This window comes from Miniopterus schreibersii, assembly GCF_964146895.1.
Source record: "Miniopterus schreibersii genome assembly, chromosome: 13".
NCBI classification, from domain to species: Eukaryota; Metazoa; Chordata; class Mammalia; order Chiroptera; family Miniopteridae; genus Miniopterus; species Miniopterus schreibersii.
Window position 1 is genome coordinate 10,063,967 of NC_138113.1, and position 27,974 is coordinate 10,091,940.

Genomic DNA, 27,974 nt, shown 5'->3' on the forward strand with positions numbered 1-27,974 from the left:
ATTTGTGTTCCAGCAGGTGCAACAGGTTCAGGTGTTTGCTGACGTCCAGTGTACAGTGAATCTGGTAGGCGGGGACCCTTACCTGAACCAGCCTGGTCCACTGGGAACTCAAAAACCCACGGCAGGACCACAGACCCCCCAGGCCCAGCAGAAGAGCCTCCTTCAGCAGCTACTGACTGAATAACCACTTTTAAAGGAATGTGAAATTTAAATAATAGACATACAGAGATATACAAATATATTATATATTTTTCTGAGATTTTTGATATCTCAATCTGCAGCCATTCTTCAGGTCGTAGCATTTGGAGCAAAAAAAAAGAGGAGTTCACTTTTGTTGGGAGATTGAGAGATGCTTTTGTTTCTTTGTAAAGGCCTTGGATATTGAAAAATAAGGCAGAACAGTTGGACAATCTATTTCTTGAGCCAAATTTAATTATTCTTATTTTTGTAATCAGTCATTGGCTTCTTATCTGGATGAAGGCCTTTGGAGGAAAACCAAAACAACAAGTTGTGAGGGGAAGACAGAGCTCTGCCCCCGCTGGCCCAGCCCCAGCTCTGCCAGGAAGAAGGGCCCATGCCCGCCCACCAAAGGCCATCGCGTGTCTCATCAGCAGCCTTCCCGGCCCCTGGCAGCTTGTGTGTACAATCAGCTTCTTCTAGCAACTCTATCTGTTGGCTTCAAGAGAATATTTTGCCTCCACGTTGTACCCCTTCTCCTTTTTTTAAAAGATGGATTTAAACCAAGATGCCTCCAGGAGTGAGGATGAAACGAGTGTCTTCAGAGGAATCCAAAAAATACCAGTTTGGGGAGAATGCAATAATTTTTGATGAGATGGGTGAAGGACAAGAAGTGAGTTCTGTCAATTATTGTAGATACAATTTTCTGGTTAAATCTGGGAAAAGGCAGCCTGTTCTTTCTGCTTTTATTGTATTAACAGCTGAAGTAGCTAAAGTTATTTAAAATAAAATTAAGTTTATGATCCAAGTAGCTTATTTTTCCCTTTAAATCTCACTGTAAATATATTTGATTTCTTGTAGAAATTTCCTTCTGTTTAATTTTATGGCTTTATTATCATACTCTTGATTTTTCTATATTTGTGTGTGAAATATAACATTGATTGAATTGCAGTTACATCTGGCTAGTAATATTTCATTATTTTAATAACTGTGATGCCATGTATGGATTTACTTTGGGATTCAAATCAAAATGCCAACGGCCAGAAAGAGCCGTTCCAGACACGCTAGAGCTCACTGCCCTAGAGTATCCCTGGGACCATCTACCTTGAGAGCAGTGTAAGGAATTGTCACCAGAAGTGCACAGGCTACTTGTACAGAGAAAAATTAGTATTCAAAGAAAATCTTCTTCTTTTTAGATTGACTTTGGGAATTTGAATTTTCATCAGTGCAAATACAAATTTATTCTGCTCTGAGGCTAATTGGTACCATATTTTCCCTTTGTGTCTTGTCACTCTGCCACATCTTGTCTCATCCTGGCCTCTGAGTCAAGGACTCAGTGAACTGACTTTCTAGTTCTAGAAGTTCCACTGCAAGGCCAGGAAAGCTTGAGGAAGGTATTGTGGAAGAAGCAAAGGTAGATCCCCATCACTCGCCTTTACCTGCACTCCTGGGCCTGTGAATGATGACAACACCTGACATTGCGCACCAGCTACCTCTGCTTCCGTGGCAGAGAAAAGGCCATAAGAACTCACAATGGAAGAGGAGCTTGGACTCAGACATCAAGGAAGAAGCCATTTTCCCAGGTCCTCCTTTCTGCATCTCACCACCCTTAGTTACAAATAACTCCATTGAACAGCATCTATTCAGAAAGTATAATGCCGGAACAAAAGATTGGTGGAAGGGCTCACATGGGTAGCAACAATGAAAGAGGAATAGGACACTCAGTTACAAACATTATCTCTTTTAGTTTTTCAGAAAAATGCATCCCCGATGTCATTCATTCCCAGCTTGGAAGCCCAGCCATATTACTCTAGTCCCTACCAAACTGCTCTAGGATGTCATTTCTGTTCTGTTTGTGATATTTAGACTTGCAGACTTCAGGAAGTTCACCTTTAACTTCAGCATTCCAGATGAAGTTTCCTGACTCAGTGCTTTTGCATAAGGAACTAGAAAAAAAAGTGGTAAGGAAAATCGGAGATGCTAAACATCCTCCCTCATCCCAACTGCACCTTAACATATGCATGTCACCTTCAAGGTTTTATAATTGCACTGTTTGTTTTATGTATGTACAGATTGAAATTATTGCTACATTTGAGGAAAATAAAATTGCTTGCTTCTATGTAATTCCTGTCATTCCACAGGAAATGCACTTTTCCAGCTACTGAATAGAATTTGTTTAACAACCTCATGGGTTGCCTCTTCATTCACAGGGAAAAAATGAAACCTACATCCTGCAGGGATTGTGAAAGCACAAAATGACTAATGGGGAATTAAAGGGTAATAAAAGAAAGGATTCCTGAAGCCAAAGACCCTTGAAGTCACCCTAATACGAACCAGCTCAGTGAAATTTGAGGTCAAAGTGAAGGCATGGTAGTGGGCCTTGAGGAAGTTCTGACTTTGACCATTTGTCTGATGATTAATCTCTCTGGTCCCGCTGTTTGTTACTCAGGAGATCTGGTCCAGGCAGCACTTCAGAGGCACAAGATACCATTTCTCTCCCTGTTACTGGCTTTTATATACTAGCATTTATTATGCAGATGTCGGATCTTACTTGAGAAGGCTCCTTCAATCTGACAGTGCATTTTATATTAGGCCCTATTTCTTACTTGTGTATTTTTCAGGCAGCTTAAATCCACTAATACTTGGCTAAGTAGGGCCTGGGTAAGGAGGGTAAGCAAGTGTAATAGTAGAGGATGGGAAGGTGTATATCCCGCACATGTTCCTACACATAAGTACATACAGATTTGGTAGCTGTTGTCTGAAGTCATATTTATGGGGAACAAAATTTTTTCCCCCATACCTGGGATAAGGTAAGAATGATACTTCTCTTAGATGAGGCTAAACATTGATTTAAATTTATCCTAAAGTAGTTGGGAAGGCCCAATTAGAAAAACAAATAGAACAATTGAGGAAAAAGTGAGGTTGATACAGAGAAACTTCATCTTCTTTATGGTTTTGCCTAGGATAGGCTCTGTACCCAGAAACTGTCTTCTGGGTCCTGACAATGAAAGAAAAAGAAAGGACAACTGTCTGTTTACACAGGAAGCTGCTGATTTCCTTGCTGACTAGCTGATCTTCCCAGAGGAGCAGCTCCACTTAATAAAGTGAATGGTTCAGAGCAAGCTTGATCCCTGACCATTCCTGTATTTCAGAAAGATCTTGATGAGTTAATTAAGTCCATAAATTCCTTTGATTGGAGAAAACTGCCAAAGGAAGCATTCCTCCATCCAGAACTTTTTCTGCCAGTGCTAAATTAGTTTTCTTTATGTATTTTACTTTTATTGCCACAAGAGCTCTTAACAAGATTAAAGAAACACAAAGCTCAGGCCTCATTCACTCATTTAGTACAGTTATTGTCCTTTTCCAAGGTTAAGTAGGGATATGGAAGGATCCAGACGGACATGGACCCTCCCCTCCCAGAGCTTATATTCACACGGGGGACTTACATAGTTACAATCAGAACTGGGTTAAGTGGTGTGAGGGAGAGCTAGCCCAGGAAGGCTTCTCTGAGGAAGGACTGGCATTTGAAGGGAGGTCTGCAGGGCGAGGAAGCCAGTGAAGAGAAGCCTGAGGAACAGCACAGGCAAAGGCCTGGACCCGGGAAGGAGCCCAGAGAGCTGGTTTTTTAAATTGTTAATTAATATTCCTGAGTGTTCATAAACATTTTATTAGAATTATGTTAGCTGGTAGACTGGGAAGTGAGTTAAATCAGCCTTGGGCTCAAGGAGGAACATGAAATAGTCTTTGGGATTCACTTGGAAACTGCCAGCCAGCCACTAGCTGAGGTCTCTTCCATTACTAGCTCTATCCAGCCTGATGTACAGGCTTTTATAGAGTTTAACAGTATTCTAGAATATTTTACACAGTACTCTATTGTAGTTGATGACAGTATTTAAAACGTTCAGGAAAAATAAACTGGTACTGGAACAATCTGTAAGGTGCTTTTAGGTCCATTCATGTGCCCTCTGCAGCCCTTTGAGAGAGTTGTTGTAAAAAGAAAAACTCTAAGAGGTTATGACACAAATACTTTCTGTCAGTGGATTGGGATTTGAAACCAAGTCTTCTAATTCTAAATTCTGGATTCATGATCCTACACTATTATGTAGTATGAATTCGGAGCCTCGTTGTGTGGCCTTAGGCAATTTTCTTATGTGAAATAACTTTTAAAAACAGGCCTCGAAAAGGAATGAGAACTTACGGACTGAGGAGAGAGGACCTGGCCCCTTCTCCTGGAGGCAGGCAGAGCCTGCCCTTTGGAGGCCTAGATGGGGGTGAGCTTTGGCATGAGGTCAGCAAGGTGTCCCCCTATAATTTTGGGAGAGGCATTCTGTCCCTTCATATCTAAATAGGAAATGAAAAGGGGGCTCCATGAAGCTGCAGTGTCATTCCTTAGCTTAAAAGTATTTTGGAAAATGGGTTCCTTGTGGGGCAGGTATAAAATATAAAATGATTGACAGGATCCCTTTTGTGAGGCAGGAAATTTGGTTTCTTAGATCAGATCATAGAAGCTTTCACTTTTCTCTGGCTCTTGATCCTTCTGCAGACAAAGAATTTTTCTCCTGTACTGGATTTGGGCTCTGGTCTAATCATTTATATTTGTCTCAGAACAGAATGGAGTATCTGTTTTATCAGGTTTTCCTCTCAGAGGCCCTAAGGTACTGAGTAGAACACGAACTTTAGACCAAGGTTTGGTGTTTCTTCCATCTTCTGATGAGCTGTTGCTAGGCAGTGTGGGAAGTACACATGCTTGTCTGAAGTTGCTGCTTTCGGAACAGTGGAGTCAGTTGAGGAATCCTTTTCTTTCCACTCTGCCAGACAGTATGCGAGGCTAATACTCTTGTGCCCTTTCCAAGAAGTCTTTACTGGTCCCCACACTTAGATGAGTCCCCTCTTCTTGCTAAACTTGACCTCGGAGGATGGCTAAAACTAGTGAGGCATTGGCAGCCAAGGACAGTGGTTCTCAGCCATTTTTCTGCACTAACCCCTTTTCATCAGTAACAGTGGTTCACTGTCGCCAAGATTCTCAACCAGGAAGCGCGGCACACACCCCAAGGATGGCGTCTCAGAATCTGGGGAAGATGTATATAGATTAAACAGCACTAAAATGTGCTTTTAACAACCACCTCTAGACAAGCGCTCTGCTTTCTGTCAGCTCCTTGAGAAGCAATGACCTAGACATTGATCCTCAGCTTTACAAGTTCAGAAACTCAATTTTGTCAGCTCATCCAGTGATAATTGGGCCCTAGGGTATTGAGTCATATGACTCACAGTCACAGGAGGACTTGTAATCCAGAGCATCAATTAACCAACGTACAACAGGAAGCACAGCTTCCCAGTGCTTGAACCACTCACAACCACCCTCTAGCATCTACATGGCTGGGAACCGAATAGGTAACCCACTATGAGAGGTTAAGGGAAGGCCGGACTGACAAAAAAACTGGTTTTCAATCCTGGTCCTGCCACTGACTTTGACCTTGAGCAAGTCAAAGCCAGTTTGTGTAAACTGGACACAAGACCACCTGCATCATAAAATTGTCAGGCTTGACTAGCACGTATGGACACACTGCTCATTTTAAAACATTTTTATATATAAGAAACTTATAAAGCATAGGAGATTCTTGTCATGGATTTATCACCTCTTCAAGGGCTTGCAGCACAATTTTGTTCTTTTGAAGAATATGGGTTTTTTGTAAACTTGGTACGCAAGGCCAGATACAGTGTATTTAGTGCCAGATTGTTGCTCTCCATCTTGACTCCTTCCTGTAAGCACATTACACACTATCATAATGCGTTGACTCTAAATCACACACATTTATTTTTCACCTTTTAGGCTGGCTGCCTCCTGAGATGAGGCTGCTTCTAGGTAACACCGGAGTTTTTGATTCAGGTCTAGGGTAAGGCTGGAGAATTTGTACTGTGTTTCTAACAAGTACTCATGTGATCTGATTTAGGGACCACCCTTCGGTAAACACTGATCTTGTTCAAATGATAATGGTCTTAGCCCATACTAGTAAGAAAATCTGCTACTTCCCTGCTACTACCTTGCTCTCACTCTGGGTCAGCATGAGTGCCTGTCCTTTCCCCAATTTATGCTTTTGCGCTCAGATCTCTGCTCTAGGGATTTGCCTGAGCTCTTAATTTCCAGTTGTGTAGCTTTGTCTCTCTGTGGCTTTGTCATTATGTCTTACTGCAGAATTCAAAATTCTTTTAAAAAAATTATTCTTGGGTGCAGTGTCATTTGGAAACATTTTCCTAATTGTCTTGAATGGAAACAGCGGGGAGTGTTTGAGGATTCTTGGATGGCATCACTCCTTAGCAGAAAAGGAAGCAGACAACTGGCTGACTTGACCAAAAGCTCTTTGAAGGCAGCTCTTTGAGGGCTGTGTCTTCAAATATACTTTTATGCTTAGGTTCTAGCACCAAGTGCCAAGGCACTGTCCTAAGGGATTTGTACCAACTAACACATTTAGTCCACATCATACCCCTGTAAATCCCTGTTTTACAGATGAAGGTACTGGAGCTCAGGGAAGTGCAGTGCCTTGCCCAAGCTCACACAGCTTGAATGGCTGAGAGGCAGTATTTGGACTTGGGCCATTTGACACCAACCAGAGTCTGAACTCTTAACCACTATGCTACGCCATGTAACACAGTGTCAGAAAGTTTGCTCGGTGGTACGAAAGGCGGTATGCTTCCTACTTCATAGAGTAAGATTAAGTCAACAGGTTCAGTCAACTTCAGCTTGCTTCCTCTTATGTGCATCCATACCTTTCCCTACTTCCTTTCCTCCCATCTCAAAAAAGGTTTCACTCTCTCTTCAAGGCCACTCCTTCCCTATGGCCTTGGCCCACCTCATTCCACTTTTTTTCTGGACTTTTTATCAGTTATTCTATTTACTAACTTCAGTTTCTTTTCTTACCCTCCTTCTCTTCACCCGTCAACTTGCTCAAGTATCTAAGAAAATTCCTTCTATGGGACCCAGCATTCACCTTTCCAACCCCCATTCAATCATTACCCTCTCCACCCATTCAGGCTTCTTGAAAGAACAGGCCCCACCTCTTACCTCTCTCTCCTTTATTGTCTCTATAGACTCCAGTCTGATTCCCACCCTCATGTGCTATTTAAACTGCTTTCACCAAGTTAACCAATGGATTTCCAATTGCTAAATATTTTCGGTTCTTATTTACTGAAAACCTACGCTGCACTTGATTACTCTCTCCCTCTTAAAACTCTGTTCACTTGACTTCCTGGGGTTGGTTCTGCCCTCAGCACTATACTAATTCTCCCTATTCATTCTCCTAGTTTCAAGTGACCATCCTTATAAAGAAAAATCATATCTAGTACCTCAGTAGTCTTGGTATCTAGGGGATGTGGGGAGAAAAGTATTACCTTGTACTTTATTGTTTTTACATCTGTCTTCTCACTAGATTGTTAGCTACCTGAGAGTAAAAACTTTTATCTTTATATCCTCAGCTCTTAGTATAGCCTGCCACAGTAGACATGCAGCAGATATCTGTTGAACAAATTACCCTTTATAAACTTTGCTTCACAGATAGCCAAGCAATTTCAGTAGATATTTCCAAATGTTTGCAAAAATACTTTAAATGTTATATAGTGTTATAGACAGAGAAGGTAACTATCATTTTTGGATGGGTAAGACTTGTGAAGATATAGCACTTGAGTCAGAAATAGTTTAAAGCCCAGAGGCAGGAAAGGGAGGGGAAGAGTTTGAACATTGAACTCCCAGACCAGAGGCTAGAGGGCAGCAACATCAAGTTTGGATAAAGGAACAGAAGACTCACCTAAAAAGATAGGTAGGAATACAAATGTGGAGGGCCAGAAGGCTAAGCTAAGGAGTTCTGATTTTATTCCATGGGCAAGGTGGAGCCTATACTGAACAGGGTGCTCAGTGACCCTATATAAGCCTGGTGGCAGAACATTTGCTGGATTGTAACCAGGATCCATTAGAGGTGAGCAGACCTGTGGGACCCTCTGACAAGCAAAGTGAGAGCCTAATACAGGGTGGTAGCACCAGCAACTACAAGGAAATAGATGTAGCATTTGACAAATTTCATCAAATCTAAGAAATATGTATATTTTAACATTTAAAATTAAAATACATCTTATATTGCATGTCTTTAACTGGCAGTATATCTTTCTTAACACATAAAATAATGGTGTGTCTTAAAGTTGGTATCTTAGATTCAACAATAACTGGATGTGAATAAGAAATTCAGAGGCAAAGTTTTAAACCTGGGTTATGAGATGAACTCTGTTATCCCTAACAAAAATGGAAAGGCATTTCCTTGACCTTTTTGGTTAGGGGTCTAACCAAATCTTCTATTTGAGCAATGACCATAAACAATACTGCTGCTCATCTACTTTCTCCATCTGAACTTAGTAATAATTAAAAATAAGAGGAAGTACTTACTAATAACAATTTTAATGTGAACATGTGTCTGACCCTCAAGAAATTGTCGTAAATTAAAGGGAAGAGCAAGTTGCCACTGGAAGGAGTACATGATGCTTAGGGACAGATGGCATACAGTTTCTGGATCCAGCTGACACTCAAGTATATTAAAGCAAGTCCTAACATCAGTCATTTGAACAATCGGAACTTCTTCAAATACTGACTCACTTCTTCCTTGGGGTAGGGACGGAGGGCAATGCAAGTGGCGACATTCTCTGGCTGCTCCTGCCATAGCATGTGGTCGATGCTCTTTTGTCGCAGTGTCTCAGCCAACTCCTTTAGCGTGGTCTCATCTGGGGCCTACGAGAAGCAGAACACAGATCGAATAGCCCATTTAGGAAGTGTCAAGTCAATGGGAAAAAAGTATTGGGGGGGGCGGTTTCCTTGTAACTGAAAGTGGAGGAACAAGTTCTCCCAAAGGAGCTGTAGAGCAAGCTTCCAGAAGTAACAGCTTCACTGCTCCATTTCCCATTCACTCTCTGTAGGACCTTAGATAAGCTGCCTGGGGGCTAGGGGGGGAGAGGGAGAAGGGGAGAGGCTTAATATTTATGTTTATAAAATGGAGATTTTTCTCTTCCTTCTTGCAATGCTGTATGTATTGTCAGTAATTATGCTCTATACATTTTCTAGTTTTCTTACGGCTGATGCCCAAATAGCTATCCCTAATCCTTCAGCCAGTTCTGACTTTAAGAGTTGACTACTACTGGAAGGATTTCTGAAATCATACTGTCTCCACCTCCCTCCTCCCCGCTCAACTTACCCCACCTAGGATTACCAAACCTGGGATTTTCCTTCTGGGATAGTTCCCACTAGTTAACACAAGGGAGGGCAAACTATTCTCTAACATCCTTTGGAAATTTTTTCTCACCATCCTTATCACCAGTGCTGAACCCCATTACAGTAAGTATTAAAACTACCACTCGGAAAATAAATTAATGTTGCATAAGGATATTTCTTCCCTGTGAAGGCAGAAGCTGCAATGACGACTCCAGGTTTGTTTTGTCAAATTAGAGGATGCAGGGATTGAGCAATAATCTATTGAGTCCTTCAAGGAGAGCCCAGCTCCAGAACTCATGGTCTGCACCCCCACACCCCCTCACCCCCCCACCCCCTCGACACACACACACTTACTTCTGCAGCAACAGGCAGCAGCATTGTGCAAGTAGAGTGAGTCCAAACCCTTGCCCTACCCCTTACTGATTCGGTGATTGTTCATAAATTACTGACTTAGCTGGGCCTTTGTTTCCCCTGCATAAAACGGATGATAATGCTTCCTAGTAGTATTCAGGATTCAATGAAATTAGGCACAGACCTGTGCCTGGCACACAGTAACCTTGGCATTATATTTTTACTAGTCTTTATACCTACAGTAGTACCTTAATTTAATCACTGGTGACTCCAAAGTTCCTTTCTTGAGTCATGGCTAACAACTAGGAACCATGAGATGTCTTTTAAACTCAGGGGATAATCTGTGGGCTTTTTTCTCATCTTAGAAAAAAGTAAATATATTATCTGCCTGAAAGACAGGGAGAGGGGGATGTCTGAACCAGGGGTTTCTTGAGGCCCTTATCCTATAAAAAGAATCTTAATGAAAAGCTATCTGCTTCTTTTCTGCTTGCCTATAAATTCTCAAGACATTATACTACAGGTTACTGTTTGATGTTTCACTACCCAACAGCAATTTTTCTCTTGCAAAAATAACCTGTTTTTTCCACCTAGCCATGAAGGACTTACCCTACCCCTCCACCCCAGGGTTCTGGTTTGCTTATTTATTAAAACAAATACATTTTATGAGGGAAAACAGCTTTAAAATAAAAGCAGTTCTTCTCATTATAAAATATGTGCTTAATGTAGAAAACGAAAAAGAAGTACTGGGAAATAAAATCCCACCACTCATTGCTTAGTATTGAGATGTATTTCCTTTTAAAATATGGATCATCTTGTATGTAGAATATAGTTAGCATCACATCATGAACGCTCTTCCAACTAAATATGCACTAATAACATGATTTACACTAGTTTCATAATCCATTGAGGACAAAAATTAACCAATCCCTAGTATTGGGAATTGAGTGATTTCCACATTTTTTACCATTATAAAGTGCTCCTATGAATATCCTTGTAAAATGCTCTTTGGGTGCATCTAATTACCTTCTTGGGATACATTTCTAGAGCTGAAATTACAAAGGGTAAAGGTAAGATCTGTTTGGCCACCTGCAAAAAGGACCTCACCGCTACTTTACACCCCTGGTGTTTGTGCTGCTAGGTTCAGCTTACACTAGGGTTCACATTTATTTTCAAGCAATGTGGCGTCATGCCCCGGTAAACGCTTCAGCTCGACTGCACGCGCAATAAGGAACCCGGCGCCCGTATCCTGGATCGGTTTCGCGGGAAGGGAGCGGAACAAGTTCCCGGGCGGCGGCGCTGAAAGCCCGCCCGGTGCCCAGGCGGGCGAGTCCCGGTCCGCCAGCCGCCTCCCGCACAGGTGTCTACAAGAGGGCCGCAGGTAAGACAGGGCGGGTGCGAGAAGCACCAAGAACGGGCCCGACGTCCACTCTTCACAGTCAGGCCCTCCCCCGCTAAGGGAAGGCTCCCTGAGTAGTAGCTCAAATCACCTCAGAACCGTTTCCAACACTTAGATGCTAAAGACCCCTCCCGCAACGCCAGTCCCCAGCCACGACGGTGGGCCCGCGGACTCAAGGCCACACCCACTTCCGGTCTCGGCGCCCCTCCCCCTCGGCCCGGTGCCTCACCTCAAGGACCACCTTGCGCATGCGCCCCAGCTCCTGGAGGTAGGCGACTGTGTGCGGGTGGTCGCGGTGAGTGTGCAAAGCCGCAGTGGCTGCGTGACAAGCCTGCGCTACCAATGCGCCCGCTGGCCAGGAGAACGGAGCCTGCGATAGATCCTTTCGTAACACCAAGTATTGGACTAAGATCTGCGGCTGCGCTCCAGGTGCCGCCATCTTCCTGCCCAGCAGTAAGGCCTGGCCTATCCCCCGGTGCATGCCGGGATCAGGGAGGGGCCTTGAGCGCCGCCATGTTTTTGTACGGTGGCTGCGCAAAGCATGCTGGGTCCGATCGGCTTGGTTTTGAAGGAGGACGGCGGGAACTCGAGGACGGCGGGAACTCTAGTCCCAGGGCTGGGTGAGCCAGAGGAGAGAAGGTAAGGGGAGATGAGACTCCGTGAGGGACGGGACGGTGACCAGGGTGGGAGGCTAACCGGCCTCTTACAGCTCCTTCCGTGAGGAAGGCAGCACGGCTGGAACCGAGGGGCGGTGCCCTCGGGAGCGCGCTGGGCCCGCGAGGTGGACGCGGACGCCGCCGGCTCGCACTCGGGGAGAGCGCGGGTCAGGGAAGGGGAGTCCTGGCAGTGACGCTTGGAGTGTTGAGTTGTGTGTGTCCTACCGTCTGGGTTTGTCTAAATATGACTAGATGTGACTCCCCATTTTTCCTTTACCAGCAAGGAAATCTTGGTCCCTGTTAGCAGTGCCTGACAGCTTCCTAGGAAGGCTCTTGGAAATCTGAGTCAATGGAACAGGCGAAACCTTTAAGTCAAGAGGGCGAGTCCAAAGGAGGTACTGTATTTAAATGGTTGCGCTTACCTGCTGCTGCCCAAAGGTGACCCCCAGGCTCAAGGCCCTTTCCTCCTAACGCTTGTGCAACCTGTCCAGTTTGGGAGCAGAATAGTGAGAGGAGCTAATACGAGCATGCTCCCATTGCGCCTCACAGGTTTTGCGGTTTTTGCAAATTGAAGGTAAAACCCTCCACCTGCAAAAAGTTAGGACTCACTTTATTGCTTGACCTGGAACCGAGCCCGCTACCTGGAGGCATACCCGTATTGAAGACTTACTTAAAGGGACAGACAGCTACCGTCAGGGAAAAAATGCTTCACATATTTCTAGGCCCCTGCCCCTTTTTAAATCGATAGTTTGCATTCATAATATGCTCAGTGTTTCTACTCAGAGCTACAGTTTGGGCCAGTGAGGTCTCTCTCCCTCTTCCCAGGATTTGGGGGGCCATGTATGCATTACTCCTGTGGAAGAGGCAGTGCAGGCAGTGGCTTTGGCGTTGGTTAGGTTTCGTTTGAATCCTGGCTCTGCTATTATAAATACTGTGGCTTCAGGCAAGTTATTTTACCCTTCTCTGCCTCCGTTTTTTCACCTGGGAAATAGAGGTGAATAACAGCGTTGTGGTGCAGTAATACAGGTGTGGTGCACCTGTACTGGTTCTTAGTCATTCTCCAGGGAACTGAAATTTGCCTCAGTTTCTTGCAAGAAGTGAGCTTGTTTTCCTCTCTGATACCCGGTAATATTTGTGGACAGCTCCTTTTAGTTTGTGTCATGATGGTCCTGTACTAATATTTTTCAGAGCTTCAAAGAATTACACATTTGCACTTTGAGAAGATATGCTTTAAAAAAACCTACATTTTAAAAAACAGTTTCTGAGAAGTTCGTGAGTTTGATGACTATGTGTTTTTTTCTGGGTTATTATGATCATGGATTGAGATTAGCTGTATTCAGATAATGCTCTTTTTGGACATTATCCTGGTTAGGGACGGCCTGTTTGTACATCAGTTTTCAGGCTCAGAAGTTGCTGAGCTTTGGCTTCTGGTGTCAGTTCTTCTGGTTTTATAAATTGGGGCCAGTGCCTAACGATTAACTGGGCACGACGTTCTGAAAAAAGGGTCACCCTTTGTTCTTCTCTGAAATGCTTCATGTGGCCAGAGTTAGAAATCCTTGATTTCTTGAGAAATTCTCTTTACTTTCTTCAGGTGTTCTAGCTCACTTGGAAAGACTAGAGACTAGATCTCGTAAAAAATTTGAAGAGCCACAGGAAGCACAGGCAGTGGAAAGCACTCTTGGAAGCAAGATTCATAAACTGAGAAACCTGCGAGATAAATTGAGGGCTGAAGTGAAACGACGTCAAGCCAGAGTGAGTACAAGGGTGATTGTCGGCAGGTTTTCGTAAGGTGTAAAGAGCATGATCTGGGAATTCGCAAATTTGTATAATGTGTTTTACCTGTGATCTTAGTGGATCGGTTTCAGTCCTTGATCCCTCATGAAACCTGTAGAGTATCAGCTAATATCAGTGTCAACTAACCATTGTCAGGCATTATGATGGCCCAGGCAGGTTCTTCATAATAGTCTTTTAACTTGCCCTCAGACATGAACCTGTTGCCCCAGTCTCATCCTGACTTGATTCATTGGTATTTTTGTCATTAGTGCCATTTTTCTGTTACCCAGACTTGGCGCCTCACAGTAAACTTTGACTCTTTCCTCTTTTCAATTTTCTGTCTAGCCGAGTTCCACCAGCAAGAACTGTGAAATTTTCCTTTAGATAGTCTTTGTGCTTTCTCCTCCACTCTATTGCAGTCGCTCAGGTATTGTCCACATCTCTTACAAATATTTATCAGGTTATTTGGATGTCAGTATTGTTGTAATAGTCTGCTACTTCTCTTCTTGTATTTGTACTACTCCAGTAAATCCTGCACAGCCAAGAAAATGCTTTCATAAAACACTGTGCCATTTCCTTGCTCAAAAACCTTCACTAACCATTCATTGCCCATGGGATATAGTCAGCCTTCCTTCTTTTTCTCACCTTCCCACTTCTTTTCCATTTCCCCCTTTACTCCTTTCTCTCTCTTCCTCCCTCCCTCCCTTCACTTTTTTATTAAAGTAAAAAATATATGTAAATAAATATAAAGTGCACAAATCTGCAGAATCTTTTACAAAGTGAACACACCCTGCACACAGATCAAAGCAGAGAATATCGGTGTCCTAGAAGTCTCCCTCTTGTATCCTCCCAGTCATTTCCCTCAAGGTAACCACTATTCTGATTTCTGTCATCATATGTTGGTTTTACCCAGTTTTGAACTTCATATAAATGGTAAAAGTATGAAATGCTTATGTCTGGCTTCTTTGGCTGAAGTATATCTGTGAGATTCATCCATGTTGTTGCATGTAGTGGTCATTCTTTTTTTCATTGCTGTATAGTACTATCATTTTATGAATATTCCATAGTTTACCTATTATGCCGTTGGTGACATTTGGATTAATGGAGCTATTTCACTTTGGGGCTATTAAGAATACTGCTGCCCTGACCAGTGTGGCTTAATTGGTTGGAGCATCGTCCTGTGCACCGAAGGATCACAGGTTTGATTTCCAGTCAGGGTACATATGGGAGGCAACCAATCGATGTTTCTCTCTCGCATCAGTGATTCTTTCTCCCTCTCCCTCTCTCTAAAATCAATAAAAAATACACATATCCTCGGTTGAAGATGTTAAAAAAAAAATGCTGCTATGCACATTCTTGTTCCTGTGTTTTGATGTGAAAATATATTTTTCTATTAGGTGTGGATTTGGTAGAATTACCGGGTCACAGGGTATGCATATTAGCTTTAGTAAATACTGCAAACAGTTTTTGAAAGTGATTGCACCAATTTTACATTCCCAGCAACAGTGTACAAGCTTTCTGTTGTTTTGCAACTTTATCACTACTTGATATTGTTGGTTTTAAAATTTTGACATTATAGTGGGTGTGTAATAGTACCTCATTGTGGATTAATTTTCATTTGCCTAATACGTAATGACAGTAAGTACCTGTACTGAACACGTCAGAGTCTTCTGTTGTAAAGTATACTTTTCAAGGCTTTTACAAAAATTTTATTGGGTTATCTAAGTTGTAGAATTCTTTACGTATTTTGGATGTCTTCTTTTTCCTTGGCTTTCAGTCATTGGTTTCTCTTTCTTTACATGCCTAGTAAAAGTTTTTTTATTCAGTGATAAGTATTGTATATGAAAAAAAGTGCCATAATCTCTGCTTAGCTTTTTAACTTTTAACAGTTTCTTTCTGTTTGGTTCCTCAGTACCCAGTATACATATGCAGTTTAGAAGTTGGCAAATGCCTGGGAGGTACATTGCCTAAAGAATGTTGGGTTGTGTTTCCTATGGGATCTTGGCCCTTAGAAAGACTGCTTTGGTAACCCTGGCCTCCAGTTTTTGTCTCGGTGAGACCGCTACAAAGTGTGGCCTACAGCTTTCTATGTGGCCCATAGGCCTTGTGATTCAAATCAAATGCTTGGAGGGGGAAGCTATAAGCCCAGCCAAGCTCAAAGCACTTACCTTTAACCTTCAATTTGGCTATTTTGGTGGCTGTGTAATTTCTTCAGAGCATTTTGTTTGTTTGCTTGCATGTTTGCTTACTTGGTTTTGGAATTTCATCCAGGTTGTGTAGTTCTCAGAGGGAAAGTTAGTCTGAGACCATCTGTTGGGCCATAGTTCTAAGTGTACATCTTAGAGTCAGTATTTCTTACCCTGGCACTTGAAAGCTTGCACAGTTTGACCCAAACCAACTTTCTAGCCTTGCCTCTTCGCAAGTGTTTGGCTCACCCTGTGCTCATACTAGACTTTTTTCACACTCTTTTCTTTCACCTTGCACAATACTCTTCAGACCAGCACAGTTTCTGCTTCTGATTCCTAACACTGTGACCCACAAGATTCTTCCTCCACTTACTGTGAATTCGTGGCACTGTAGACACTGTAGCATTTCTTCATTCATTATGTAATAAACACTGCATTCAGCTTTATTCCAGTTAGGTGAGGGCAGAGACTTTGTGTTATGCCCCTTTGTACCCAGTGTGATTTGCTGCCTATCTTTCAGGTTGAAGCCAATGTAGAACCTGACCAAACGTTTGAGGTCAGCGAGCAAGAAGTTTTGGAAAGAAAGCGGGAAAATGTGAGAGCCATTCTGCAAGCATATCGTTTTACAGGTAGACCTTTTTCTGACCTATTTAGTCTGGGTCTCTTGTCTCTACTGAGTTAGTTTCCTAGGTGTATTACTTGTTCTGGACTTACTTGAGCATTGGTTTTGGCCCCTCAATACACACACAAAGCTGGCATGCTGTTTGTAGGCATCTTTACCTACAATATTGGCCTCGTTGTGCAGCAGATTGATTGGCAGTTGGTTTCAACTATACATTTTCGCTATTCAGCGTGTGCCAGATCCTGTACTAGAGCTTGCTTTACTGCTGGCTTGCTTTATGCCACTGGTCAAATACTTTGAACTGCTCAAGTCTGTTTCACCATTAAAATGGGGATTTATTCTCCCCGTTATCTGTCACAAGAGGATTGTGGGAAGAACTGGGGACTATCGTAAATTATGTAACACTCAGAAAAAAGAGAATAGATAAATTGAAAATTTCAAAGTCTCTTCCTCAATAATTTTATATTTAGGATTTTTTTCTTTTCCACCATTTCATCATTTTAATTCAAACTCAAAGTGTGCCAGAATTAACAACAGGAAAGAGTGTATGATATTCACTTGTTCAACAAACATTTGCGCTTAGGCTGTGTATGCTAAGTCATGCTGGGGCAACTGGGATGCCCAGATGAGGAAGACACCACTTTCCCTGACAGCTGTTGAGGGATGTTATCTTGTTCACCTCAGGGCTCAGTGGAAAACTGACCAGTCGAGGAGTCTGTGTTTGCATCAACACTGCTTTTGAGGGGAACCTGCTAGATTCCTATTTCATGGACATTGTCATACAGAAACCACTTCGGATACATCGCCATTCGATTCCAGTCTTCATTCCCCTAGAGGAGATATCTGCAAAATACTTACAGACTAATATTCAGCACTTCCTGTTCAGTCTCTGCGAATACCTAAATGCTTACTCTGGGAGGAAGTACCAGGCAGATCGACTTCAGGTATCTGTCTGGAATCTTACATAGCATTTGATGAGCCCAGGATAGGCTTCAAAGGGGGAAAAGGAGGTCAGGTTTTCTTTTGTATTTTAAAATGTTTCATAACTGAGTCAGAAGTTTGACTGTTATCCTTCTAATGCTTATTATTTACATACAAGCTATTTTCCACTCTTTTCTTCCCTGATGAAACTGGGTGATGTCAAAGCATGAATACTGGTTAAGGGATTACTCCCTCCCCAGTGGTTGTCTTCAGGCTTTTATATTTGACCTTTCCCCTGTCAAAGTAATAGAGTACACATGGTATACTGTTAATTCAGCAAGGATTGATAGAGCACCTACTATGTGCCAAGTGCCTTGCTGAACCTGGGGTATAGGTGCAAAGCAGAATAATGCTTTCTGAAACATCACAGAAGAATACTGTCCATCTTTGCATGAACTCTGCCCTACCTTTTTAGGGTTACAATTGAGCTAGGTTTGCAGAGGGGGGAACAGACAAGAATGAATGCAGTGGGGAATGAGTGACACTCATAAGCTTCGTGTTTCCCCCTCAATGCATTTGGAAAGACATTGAATTTCCAGGTTTTCATTTAGATAAATTGGTATGTGTATGCAGACACAAAGCATCTTAGCCATGTATATGATGTCAACGAAATTCTTGGCAGAAATAGTATCTCCCCTGTACCCTGGACCCCTGGCCATTTACTTAGTAAGTGCTTCCTGCAGGCCTCCTTAGGCTGCCACTGACTCTTAGTTATACTATAAATCTCTATCATTAGTCCTTATAGGCCTTTCTCTGTCCTTTATTCCTCTGAAATTTAATTAATGGGGCCCTATTTTGGGTAGACAGTGCTTGAAGTGTCACAGCCACTTGCTGCCTTTGGAGCTGTAATTGTCTATACTTTGTGTCTGTTTTGACCCCACCTCCATTAGAGTGACTTTGCAGCCTTGCTGGTTGGACCCTTGCAGAGAAACTCACTGTGCAACCTGCTATCATTTACTTATAAAGCAGAGCTGAGTGGCCAGTCCTTCCCATTTTGTGCTAGACTGCTGTATAAGGATATCACAAGAACCCTTCCAACTGATGTTACTGTTACTTATGAAGGTAAGAGGAAGATTACCTCAGTGGAGAAATAAATAATAAGCTCTGGGTTACTTAGGTTGAGTGAAACAGGGTAAAATAGGCAGACGTAAGTTGGACCTCTTGAGACACTTTCTTCTATTTATACATGATAAGCAGAAAAATACAAAGACAGTAAAATTGTTTCTACCAATTTTTTCTCTTCTCTTTGTAAGTAGTAGATATAATCATAGTTTTCCCTCCTCCTCTGCTCCTTCCAACTCAGCCAGTGTTTTTTCAGCTTCTAATTTGTTTTCATTAGAAACTGCTCTTGAAGAGACAGCTCATGAGGCTGAGTCATAGGGTCAGAGTGGTAAAGAAAGCTAAAAGACTCATTTCACTCTGAAGCCTAATGGACATAAGTCAGTATACATTGAGCTCTCTAGAGACTATTCTCTAAATGGGGAATTTTTTAGAACTGGCTGAGATTTTGTGTGTTTGTGTGTGACCTTGTTTCAGTTAAGTGTGCCATAGTAATGTGACATGGGCAATAATGAAGAATAAGATAAAATGCTTTTAGGGGGCAGGAATTTTGAAGCTGCCACAGGTTTCATACTATAGGTTTTTAGTTTTGTTTTTTTAATCCTCACATGAGGACATGCTTATTGATTTTAGAGAGGGGAAGGCGGGGAGAAACATCGATGTGAGAGAGAACATCAACTGGTCGCCTTCTGCACAAGCTCCCCACCAGGAATTGAACCCACAACCTTTGGTGTATGGGATGATGCTCCAACCAACTGAGCCATACCGGTTGGGGCATACCATAGGTTTTTGATTTCTCTAGGCAAAGTCTATTCTGAGTTCCCCATCTAAAAATTACATTGGTCCACCCTGACCAGTATGACTCAGTGGTTAGTGTCTGGCCATGCACCAAAGGGTCATGGGTTTGACTCCTGGTCAAAGGCACGTACCTCAGTTGCTGGTTCGCTCCCTGCCCCCAGTCAGGGTGTGTGTGAGAGGCAACCATTCGATGTGTCTCTCTCACATTGATGTCTCTCCCTCCCATTTTCTCTGAAAAGAAATGGAAAAAAATACCCTCAGGTGAGGATTAACCAAAAAAAGTTACCTACATCCAGAGTATCAGTGATCAGGTTCTGATTCTCCCAATTGCACTAGATGAGACTGATAGAGTCTTTCTTAGGGACTGACTCACTGTCTGCCTCATGGGAAGAACAGCGGGCCACCCATGAAAACCTGTTCCGCACAGAGTCCCTACATCACATGTTTGCTGCATTTGCAAGAAGAGAAGAGAAGTTGGACATGAGCCTCGTCCACTAGGATATTATTTTCATTAAAGAACACATCAAAAGTGAGTAAACGCGTACTATACACAGTCCCAGGCAAGGTCGCAGGACTGAAAACTGTTAAAAGGCTCAGACTCCTTGCCTGGGAACATCCTTGCCATGGAGACAGGCACCCACCTCATCAGGACGATGAAGGGGCAAGTTTGAGTGTAGACATTGGCATTTTGGGACCTTTCTCCATGACTGCCTGGTCACTTGTTAAATGCTCAAGATCATCAGTTCTTGGAGATAAGTGATTTGCCCGTACATTTTAGCTGAAAATCGGGTCAGGTTGTTGTAGGGCAGTAGAAGGCATTTTATGAAAGAGGAGTGTGTACTATTCAACCGAAGAGTATTTCTAGCTTTTCTAAAACTTTAATTCCGCCTCATTTTCCTGAGATGTTTGAAAGTTCTTAGAGTGTACTCGGTTCATGTGAGGTTAATCACATAGTTAAGAAGGGATGTGTGTTTAGCCTTTGGTTTAGAGCAGTGTATTCTAGATCGTTGCTTTTGAAGAGTGGTGTGAGAAAGTACTATGGATAAAATAATCGGGGTTCTCTAATATTTTGAGTAGAGAGCTGTTTTAGTCAGCTGCCAAAAATCGTAGTCAGAAGTCTGCTCATAAAGGGAAGCAGACCTTCCTCCATCTCCTGCAAGCTGTAGGCCATGGCTATGCGTTTGTCTTCTCCATATCCTGGCCCAACTGCATACCATTTTTCTGTATAACTGTCGCCTTGGATCTGCTGGCACTTTCCTTGGCTTAAGGGAGTATGTGTAGGGCCAGTTTACAGATGAGTCTAGTTGGCCAGGTCCTGCCGTTTCAATCCCCCTTTGGCCAGTCACAAATAGGAGTCATTACTACCCAAGGCCCACAGCTGTATTTGGGCCTCACTCACTTTAAAATGGTCACTTCTTAGACCTGACTGGTGACCAGGAAGTAACCTTACTGGTGTGGGGGCTCCAGCTAATTGGGAGGAACACAGGACAATGGTAAAATCAGCTAGGACCACCATTTAGAAGAAAGCAGCTTAGGAATAAGAGATATCTTGTGCCTTCCAGGCATGTGGTGAGGACTGTGGTGAGTTTGCAAAGCACTTGGAGGAGAGGTAGTAACAGGATTTTCACAATGATCACACCCAAGTTGAAGAAAGCTTTTAATAAAACAGTCTTGTTCTTTATCAATACCTGTAAATTCTCTTTTAAAGCAGTAGCAAAGGCGACTGTAGCAAGAGCTCAAAAGGCAAGGCAATATCGGAAAGTGTTTTTTAACAGAAAGTTAAAAATATAAATGTAGAAGATCTGTTGATATATTTTTCTTTCAGAAATAAATTCCCTTTCCCTCCCTCCTACCAGATAAAAGGAAATATTGCACTTTCTGCTCTCATGACTAAGGTGACAGGGGTTCCAGAAGAACCTTTCAAGATTATCAGGACGAGGGCCCTTTCCCCTAACTCGGACCATGTGGAGATGGGGAGGTCTCCAGCTGTGTGCTCTCCATAATAAAATAAAAAAAAAGTACTGCTTTCAAGTTACAGCTGAGAGGAGGCATTCCCAGCACAGTGGTCCCACCCTGCAAGTCCTCATCAGCTGAGCTTCCCCACCTGTGCTCCAGTGGCAAAGGCAAGTGTGTCCCACCTCTGATACATTCCTGTTCACAGTAGCCATGGCCTCTGTGGGGGCAGAAGGGCTGGTCAGAACTAGGGCTCTGGAAGGATTGTCCCAGAACTATGCCTAAGGCCCTTACTCTTTGGGGAAGCTGTAGGCACACTGAGGAATAGTGTGGCCACCCTCAGAGCTCATGTCCACAAACAGGTGACAGCTTGAGGAAGTTTTTAAATCTAAAGTCTATGTGAGTGTGTACTTCAACAATTTGGGAATGTTGGGACTTGGTCATTTGTCCTTTGATTCAAAAAAATACATTCTCCCTTCCCATTTGAACTACAGTGGGGCTAGAGGCCATTCAGGAGTTGTCTACTACCTGGTGGGGCAGGGTCACAGAGGACCCATTCGGGAAGGTGGCTGGCTTATCACGCCCCTTCAAGAAAAAAGTTAGCAGCTCCCCCTTCCCTTTCACAAAGATGGGCCCTCGCCTCACAAAGCGGAAGCCGTACTCTCGAAGGATGGCTTGTGTTTCTTCTACCACCTGTAGAGGGAGTATACAGTACAAGAGCTTGGGGTTAGACAGCGAGCCTAGACCGAGGCTACCCAGATGGTACCCACATATGACCCACAGGTCCCAATCCACCCTTCTCCAGACCTCCCAGGGCCACTCCATGCACCAGAGAGGAGCAAAACACACAATATAGGGTGCTTTGTCTGGGTCCCTCCCCTCTCCCAAAGAGAGACAGTCTAGTGCTCTTTCTCCTCAGACAGCCTATGTGGCAGCACCATTGTTTGGGAACTTTTACTCCCTACTCTTTGCCCCTTTTGTGTACTTTCCTGCCAAGCCCAGCCAACAAAGATCAAGGTGGCTTCAGGGGGGAGTTACTAGAGGCACAAGATGTCAGAAAATTCATATCAAAAGGCGGGATATTATTACCCAGACCTTGTTCCTAAGTTTTGCAAATGGGGTTGAAGTCTTTTCTCCCTTCTATTGCAGTGAGCCATGGAGACATCTTTCCCCACTCTTGCCCTTACTCTCACAGCACTGCTGACTTAAATGTTCTAGGCCAATGAAAAGGGGACAGTGCCCTGCAGAACACACACTATTCCCATTTTGTTCCTGCATCTGAACACGTGTTCGGCTCTGTTGCTGGACTGACCTGAATGTTGCCCATGACCCCTGTAGACTCCATCCTGCTGGCTACATTGACTGTGTTGCCCCAGATGTCGTAGTGTGGTTTCCGGGCTCCAATGACTCCAGCCAGGACCCCTCCTTTGTTCATGCCTAGGGTAGAGGCATAAAGTTCAGCACAGCCACACACCAAACCTTCTCTCAGAAGCTATCAACTCCTCTTACAGAATTTGTTACCTGACCCCTACCACAAAGCACCTAATTATATAACATTCCTCAGTAAGCTTGTCTCATATTTGTCCTGCCTTCACCATGTGCTTGGCAAATTGTCAACTACCCTCAATATGCTGATTAACTTAGTACAGAAATTGCCAGTGTCTAACACACCACACACCTGGTACTATAAGTCTCCCATGATTTCATCAGGAGTGAGCCGCCCTCCATTCCTAGTAGTGGGTAGCAGGTGACTAACTCGTAACAGGCTGGACTGAGGTGAGCAAAGCCCTCAGCAGGTGTAGATTTCTTAGAAAGGTAGACAGCAAGCTGACTTCCCAACCATGTTAGGAAGGAAGCTATCATTGTAAACACTGGGACAGGGCTAGCTGACCATCAGTCAGGCTTTTAGTCTGATCATCTAGAAGAGCCTGGACTAAAGGTCCTTAAGGTCCCTTCCAGCTCTATGAGTATATGACCCTCCCCAACCTAAATGCATCAGGGTTTTCTAATCCTCTCATCCTGCCTGCTGATTGCTGAGTCCCCTGTGTTAGAAGGGAGCCTAGAACCTTACCTATGCGTAGCATGAAGTTGTTGAAGGACTGGTTGTTGATGTTCGTAAGGGTATCCTTCATGGCTAGTGCAAAGTCAGCCAGGTCAGCCAGGTGCTGCCAGCGCTCCTTTTCTGACTTTTCCTCCTGTACCAGAAAGCATCAGGAGCAACTCTGAGCCCATAACAGCAGCAGCCTACTCACTTTCTTTCCTAAACATGCTGGAGGTCAGTCTCTTCACCTGGTTGTTAAAGGCCTATTCGCTTTTTTCCACAAAGGAGTCAGCACCCTCTTGTCACTGTGACAGAGACTGGGCAGTGGTGGTGGGGAAGACAAATCCTACCCAGCCCATCTGCTTCCTATCTGCAATGTGTCTGCTCAGGAGTCATGTCTCTTCACCTTTTCTGAACCTGGTCTTTAAACTTGGGATAGTTGTCCTTTTTTTGATTCCCCAACTAGATTATAAGCACTCAAGGGTTAGACGTGTTTTTTAATCTCATCCATATGATGGAGATGGTGGTTGTAATAAAATGGAATGATGGTGTTTTGAGAACAGCCCTTGAGACCAGGGCCCCACAGCTCATTTCCTCTGCTTCTGGTAGCTAAGTAGAGCTGGCTTCACAGGTCTGATTTAACATAACAAAACCACCTCCCTGATGTAGTGTTTTCATTGTTCCATAGTTGTGTAGATGCTCCTGTTGCCCAGTTCTTATGAAAGTATAGAAGGGAGCATGGCCACAGTTCCACATAGCACCTTATGCCACCTAAGCTGTGGAACAGTAGTCGGCTGCTGGGTGTGGCTGTTGTCTCTCTGCTCATTACACTTTCTCAGTAAACCCAATCTTAAATTTGCATCGCTCTGTCCTAGTGGTATGTGTCTGTACTAGTACAAAGCACCTTTGTACATAGTGCTTAATGTTAGCTGCTCTTATAACTTCTGGTTTTCCACGTGTGGGCTGCCTCTCTCTTGCCTCAGAAGGCAGAGCCCCATCTACTCTCTAGTCATTGAGGTGGTTAGGTACCTTGTTGGAGCTGGTGAAGCCGTTGGTGTTGACATCTGGGGTGACTCCTGAAGCTGCCATGTAGGTACTGCCAATGGTTTTGATCTTGGTGATGACCCGGAATTTGGGATTGTCTAGAAGCTAAGGGCAGTATTAAGGAAAACTGTCAGTTGTCAATTAAGATGAATGAGTCAACTGTAATGACAGATTTGCCTATCTACAGTGACCCCCACAGAACATCCAAGAGATAGTTTTTTATAAAAGCTTTATTCTGCCACTTATCTGCCCCGTGATTATAGGCAAACTTCCTGATTTTCTGAGCCTCAGTTTCTACAACCTGAACGTTGGGATAAAATTGCCAATCTCCTAGGGTGGCTGAACATGTATGTAAAAGCATTTCCCTTGATGTACAAGTTACCTAATAAATGTTTAATGAATCTGAATTTGAAGGTAGGGGGAATCAGAGGGACCTGGGTGTCTTGTTCTGGCCAGTCTTTATCCTGTGAACTTGCAGGTGATTTCCCAGGCTCCCATGTCACCCCCTCAGATCCAGCATTTCCAGATGGCTACAGAAGCTCATACATTATAGGGAAGGGCTTATATGGGAAAATATAGTAACTCCAGCTTCTCTTTACTTCTGCAGCCTGTCCTGAGATGTAGTTTGAAACAAGCTGGCTTTGTGGCAGGAAAGGGAGCAGGATGGGCACTCACAGAGTCAAAATCTGAGATGATCTCGTTGAGGAAGCGCAGACACTCAATGCCACCATTATTGATGCTCTCCTCTGTGTAGAAGTCAGCAAAATTGGGCAGGGAGGCAAACATAACTCCAATCTCATCATAAGACTGGCTATACAGCTCCTGAAAAGAGGAAGGGCCAAAGTGCTTAAAGAAACTCAGATTAAATAATGTGCTACAGAAATGAATTTATCTTCCACACCCATGACAGGTACATTCAGCTTTGGGGGACACATCTCCCAGATTATCCCAGCTCTGAATTATTAGAAAGCTCTCATCACAACTTTGACTACATAAAAAAAGCAGCTTCTCTAGTCCCTTTAACAGCCTTAGGTTTGAGAAAGGGTAGAGTGGAGTTGGGAAATAAGGCATAAGAAGCATTCTATTTGAAATTGCAGTTGGCAGAAGGACAGACTCTAGCCAAAACTTCATTTACTGAGATGGGACCTCATGGAGATGTGTGTCCCCCAGAAACTTGATAGGTCCCACTGCCACGTCTTGAGAAGGCCTGGCTTCAGAGGTGCTCCCTGGCAGAAAGCCAGAGGAAGACACAGCCTCATGGCTCCAGGCCACAGCATGAATTCACCCCTCACCTCATCTCTCTTCTTGGACCCCAGGAAATGGCGTGCCACATGCTCAGGCAACATGTTGGTGACCAAGGCCTCATTCCAGCGTCGCATCTCGTAGACACGTTCTTTCTGGTCATGGACCTCAATCTTCCACAAGAACAATGTCCGTGCCAGTTTTTCCACCTACGGACACAAGCAAGGTGTATGCACTAAACTGGCCATTTGATGGGAAGATGAAAAACGGGAACTTGAGGGTGGAGGGATTCCACATGGAAAAACGGAGGAAGGTGGCTACATGGCAAGGGAAAGAAGACCCAGGAGTTCTAATCCACCGAATCATAAAGGCAACCCCACAGCTGCAGTGAGGATCCCAGCCCTGTGGTTACAACAGAGATTGAAGGGCCTTCTGGATGTGGTAGGTAGAGTTAGCTACCTAACTGTAGCTACAGGTCTGACTTATGGGTGGTGGCAGCAATGGGGATCTCCTAGCCCAGGGAGGAGTCCCATTTCCAGCTGGCCAAGAAGTGGCTTGGAAAGGCTGTACTTCCCCTGGCCAACCACTGGGTGGCACTTGAGCTAACACAGCAGTAATTCCCTTGCATGGGTACTTCCCTGCCCTCATTCTTCCCCTTCCTCCCCCCCTTTTAACCAAACAAAAACTTCATCAGCTCTTCCACTTTCTCTTCTGGCTCTGTGGTCCAGTGTGTTAATGACTCCCAGAGCCAGAGCCAGAGCCAGAGTGAGGGAAGATCCAGGAGCCCCTGGCTTAGGGAATAAAGATTTTATCCAGGCTCTGATGACCCTCCCCCATGCTTGCTTCAGCATCCTGGAGGTCAGAAAAAAGCTTGACCTCTTGCTTGAATCACTAAGGAAGAAAATGGAGAAAATGGTGGCTTGACATGGTCACATGCCATATTGGGTAAAAGAAACCAGCGTTCCTTAGGAGCTTGAGTTCTTAGATCCTGGGCCTACTACTCAGGAGGCCCGATAGGTTGTGAGCAAAATAGGAAAGGGAGAGTGTGCAGGCACTCACGTGGCGGGAGAAGTAGTAGAAGCTCAGCATCATGATGAAGATCATCACTGTCATCGTGTACTTAGAAGGCACTAAGGGCAGCCTGCGGGGCAGAGAGTGATTCAACTGAAAGCACCCATGCTATCACCTTGAAAGGTGTTTTATTGCAACTGGGATGTGCTCTTTCCTGTCACCCTGGGCCCCAGAAACTCCCAGCTCCTTAAGTACTTTCACATTTACTGCCTCCCACTGGGCAGCAGTAAAGTTAATTTCTTAAATCACTGGGCTCCTAAGAGCCAACCAACCCTAGCCCCTCCTGACTGCACTTGGAATTCACATCAGGGCTTTTCCCCAGATGTATAATAAATACTGCATCACCTGACTAATCCTAGAAGTAGCTGCACCCATGTAAGAATTTGGAAGAAGACTACCATCACAGTAGTTGGATTAGGGCATGAGTTTGCTATTCTTTTTTATAACTTCCCGTTTTTGTATGGAGCTATATAGTTCATTATTTTCATTACTATATAGTATTCTATTGCACGAATATACCACAATTTATGTACCCACTCACTGTGTATGTAGTTTGGGTCATTTTCATTTGCTGTGTGTATGTGTGGCTATTATGAATTCTGACACACACATCCTGGGACATATATATGTATAATGGCTTTCTCTAAGGAATATATGTAATAGTGGAACTGCTGGGTCATGAGTCTATTTTAAATAACTCCAAATGGGTTTCTATAGTGGTGGTACCAATTTATACTCCAATCAAGAGTATATAAGTTGCCATTGTACTTAGTATTATCAGACTTATTAATTCTTGCCAAACTGGTAGGTGTGTAATGGTCTTTTTTTTGTGGCCTTAATTTGGGTTTCCTTATTACTTAAATGCCTTTCATTTATTAGTGGCCATTTAGATTTCTTCTTTTGTGAAGGATCTATTCAACTCTTCTACTCATCTTCTGTTAAGTAGTCTTTTGTTAAAACTTACTTGATTCTAGTCAAGTCACTGAATCATAAAATTCTAAAACTTTAGAGATAGAAGGGACGTTGGAGAGCTTCTGGTCCACTATCCTCTTTAAGAGATGAAACAGACTCAGGAAAACTGGGCTGCCTGCAGTTCCACAGAAAATTACTGTAGCAGGTTAAGAATCCAGGTCTCCTATATCGAAAGCATTGTTCTTTTCTCCCCACTTTTCTGCTGTCTGTCCTGTCTGCCAGTTTAATGCAGCACCATCCATTTGACTTCTCCCTTCCCCTCATCCCAGCCTCTTTATCCCACCCTCTCCACCACATGCTGCTCTCCAAGCTTTCCTCTGACTCAGGATGACCAGGTCCAGGCTAAAAATCATTCCACCTTCGAGCCCTCCTATCAAAAGAAACATACTAATTTCTCTACTTGAGCAC

General features: G+C 43.6%; 4 protein-coding genes across 10 annotated transcripts in view; 2 read left to right on the plus strand and 2 right to left on the minus strand.

Moving 5' to 3' along the window:
- Positions 1-2,364, plus strand: part of NCOA1 (nuclear receptor coactivator 1) — a 144,379-nt gene extending 142,015 nt beyond the window's left edge. For 5 of the 7 annotated variants that reach the window (XM_081157033.1, XM_081157035.1, XM_081157030.1 and 2 more), the window contains one exon: positions 14-2,364. In XM_081157033.1, the coding sequence (XP_081013159.1) occupies positions 14-184 (171 nt within the window). In that variant the 3' untranslated portion in view covers positions 185-2,364. The remainder of the gene's footprint in view (positions 1-13) is intronic. The other 2 variants (XM_081157034.1, XM_081157036.1) reach the window with 2 other exon arrangements.
- A 2,891-nt stretch (positions 2,365-5,255) lies between these two features.
- On the minus strand, positions 5,256-11,253 carry PTRHD1 (peptidyl-tRNA hydrolase domain containing 1). Its single transcript, XM_081157039.1, has 3 exons — positions 10,922-11,253; positions 8,813-8,944; positions 5,256-5,937 (listed from the first exon to the last, which is right to left on the minus strand). Exons 1-3 carry the CDS (start codon positions 10,958-10,960, stop codon positions 5,818-5,820), a joined length of 291 nt encoding a protein of 96 aa, XP_081013165.1. The 5' UTR covers positions 10,961-11,253; the 3' UTR covers positions 5,256-5,817.
- Positions 11,254-11,419: 166 nt separating this feature from the next.
- On the plus strand, positions 11,420-27,134 carry CENPO (centromere protein O). Its single transcript, XM_081157038.1, is given in 8 exon segments — positions 11,420-11,774; positions 11,777-11,807; positions 13,416-13,576; positions 16,304-16,412; positions 17,090-17,349; positions 18,277-18,448; positions 19,605-19,772; positions 25,598-27,134. Coding segments are annotated over 7 exon segments (1,134 nt in total). The 5' UTR covers positions 11,420-11,510; the 3' UTR covers positions 19,742-19,772; positions 25,598-27,134.
- The window catches only part of ADCY3 (adenylate cyclase 3), a 48,792-nt gene continuing 41,701 nt past the window's right edge, over positions 20,884-27,974 (minus strand). The window contains exons 16-22 of the mRNA XM_081157037.1: positions 26,583-26,664; positions 25,574-25,732; positions 24,957-25,103; positions 24,267-24,386; positions 23,268-23,391; positions 22,509-22,633; positions 20,884-21,889 (exon numbers count right to left, since the gene is read on the minus strand). Coding sequence (XP_081013163.1) covers positions 21,707-21,889; positions 22,509-22,633; positions 23,268-23,391; positions 24,267-24,386; positions 24,957-25,103; positions 25,574-25,732; positions 26,583-26,664 — 940 coding nt within the window. The 3' untranslated portion in view covers positions 20,884-21,706. The remainder of the gene's footprint in view (positions 21,890-22,508; positions 22,634-23,267; positions 23,392-24,266; positions 24,387-24,956; positions 25,104-25,573; positions 25,733-26,582; positions 26,665-27,974) is intronic.

Excerpts from the sequence above, each read along its gene's own strand:
- PTRHD1 (XM_081157039.1), bottom strand. The coding sequence starts at position 10,960 with ATGACGCCACATTGCTTGAAAATAAATGTGAACCCTAGT. Across the intron at positions 8,945-10,921 it reads AAATAAATGTGAACCCTAGT|GCCCCAGATGAGACCACGCT; the intron begins GTAAGCTGAACC and ends TGCTTCTCGTAG. Across the intron at positions 5,938-8,812 it reads GTCCCTACCCCAAGGAAGAA|GAAGGAGTCAAGATGGAGAG; the intron begins GTGAGTCAGTAT and ends ATGTGCTTACAG.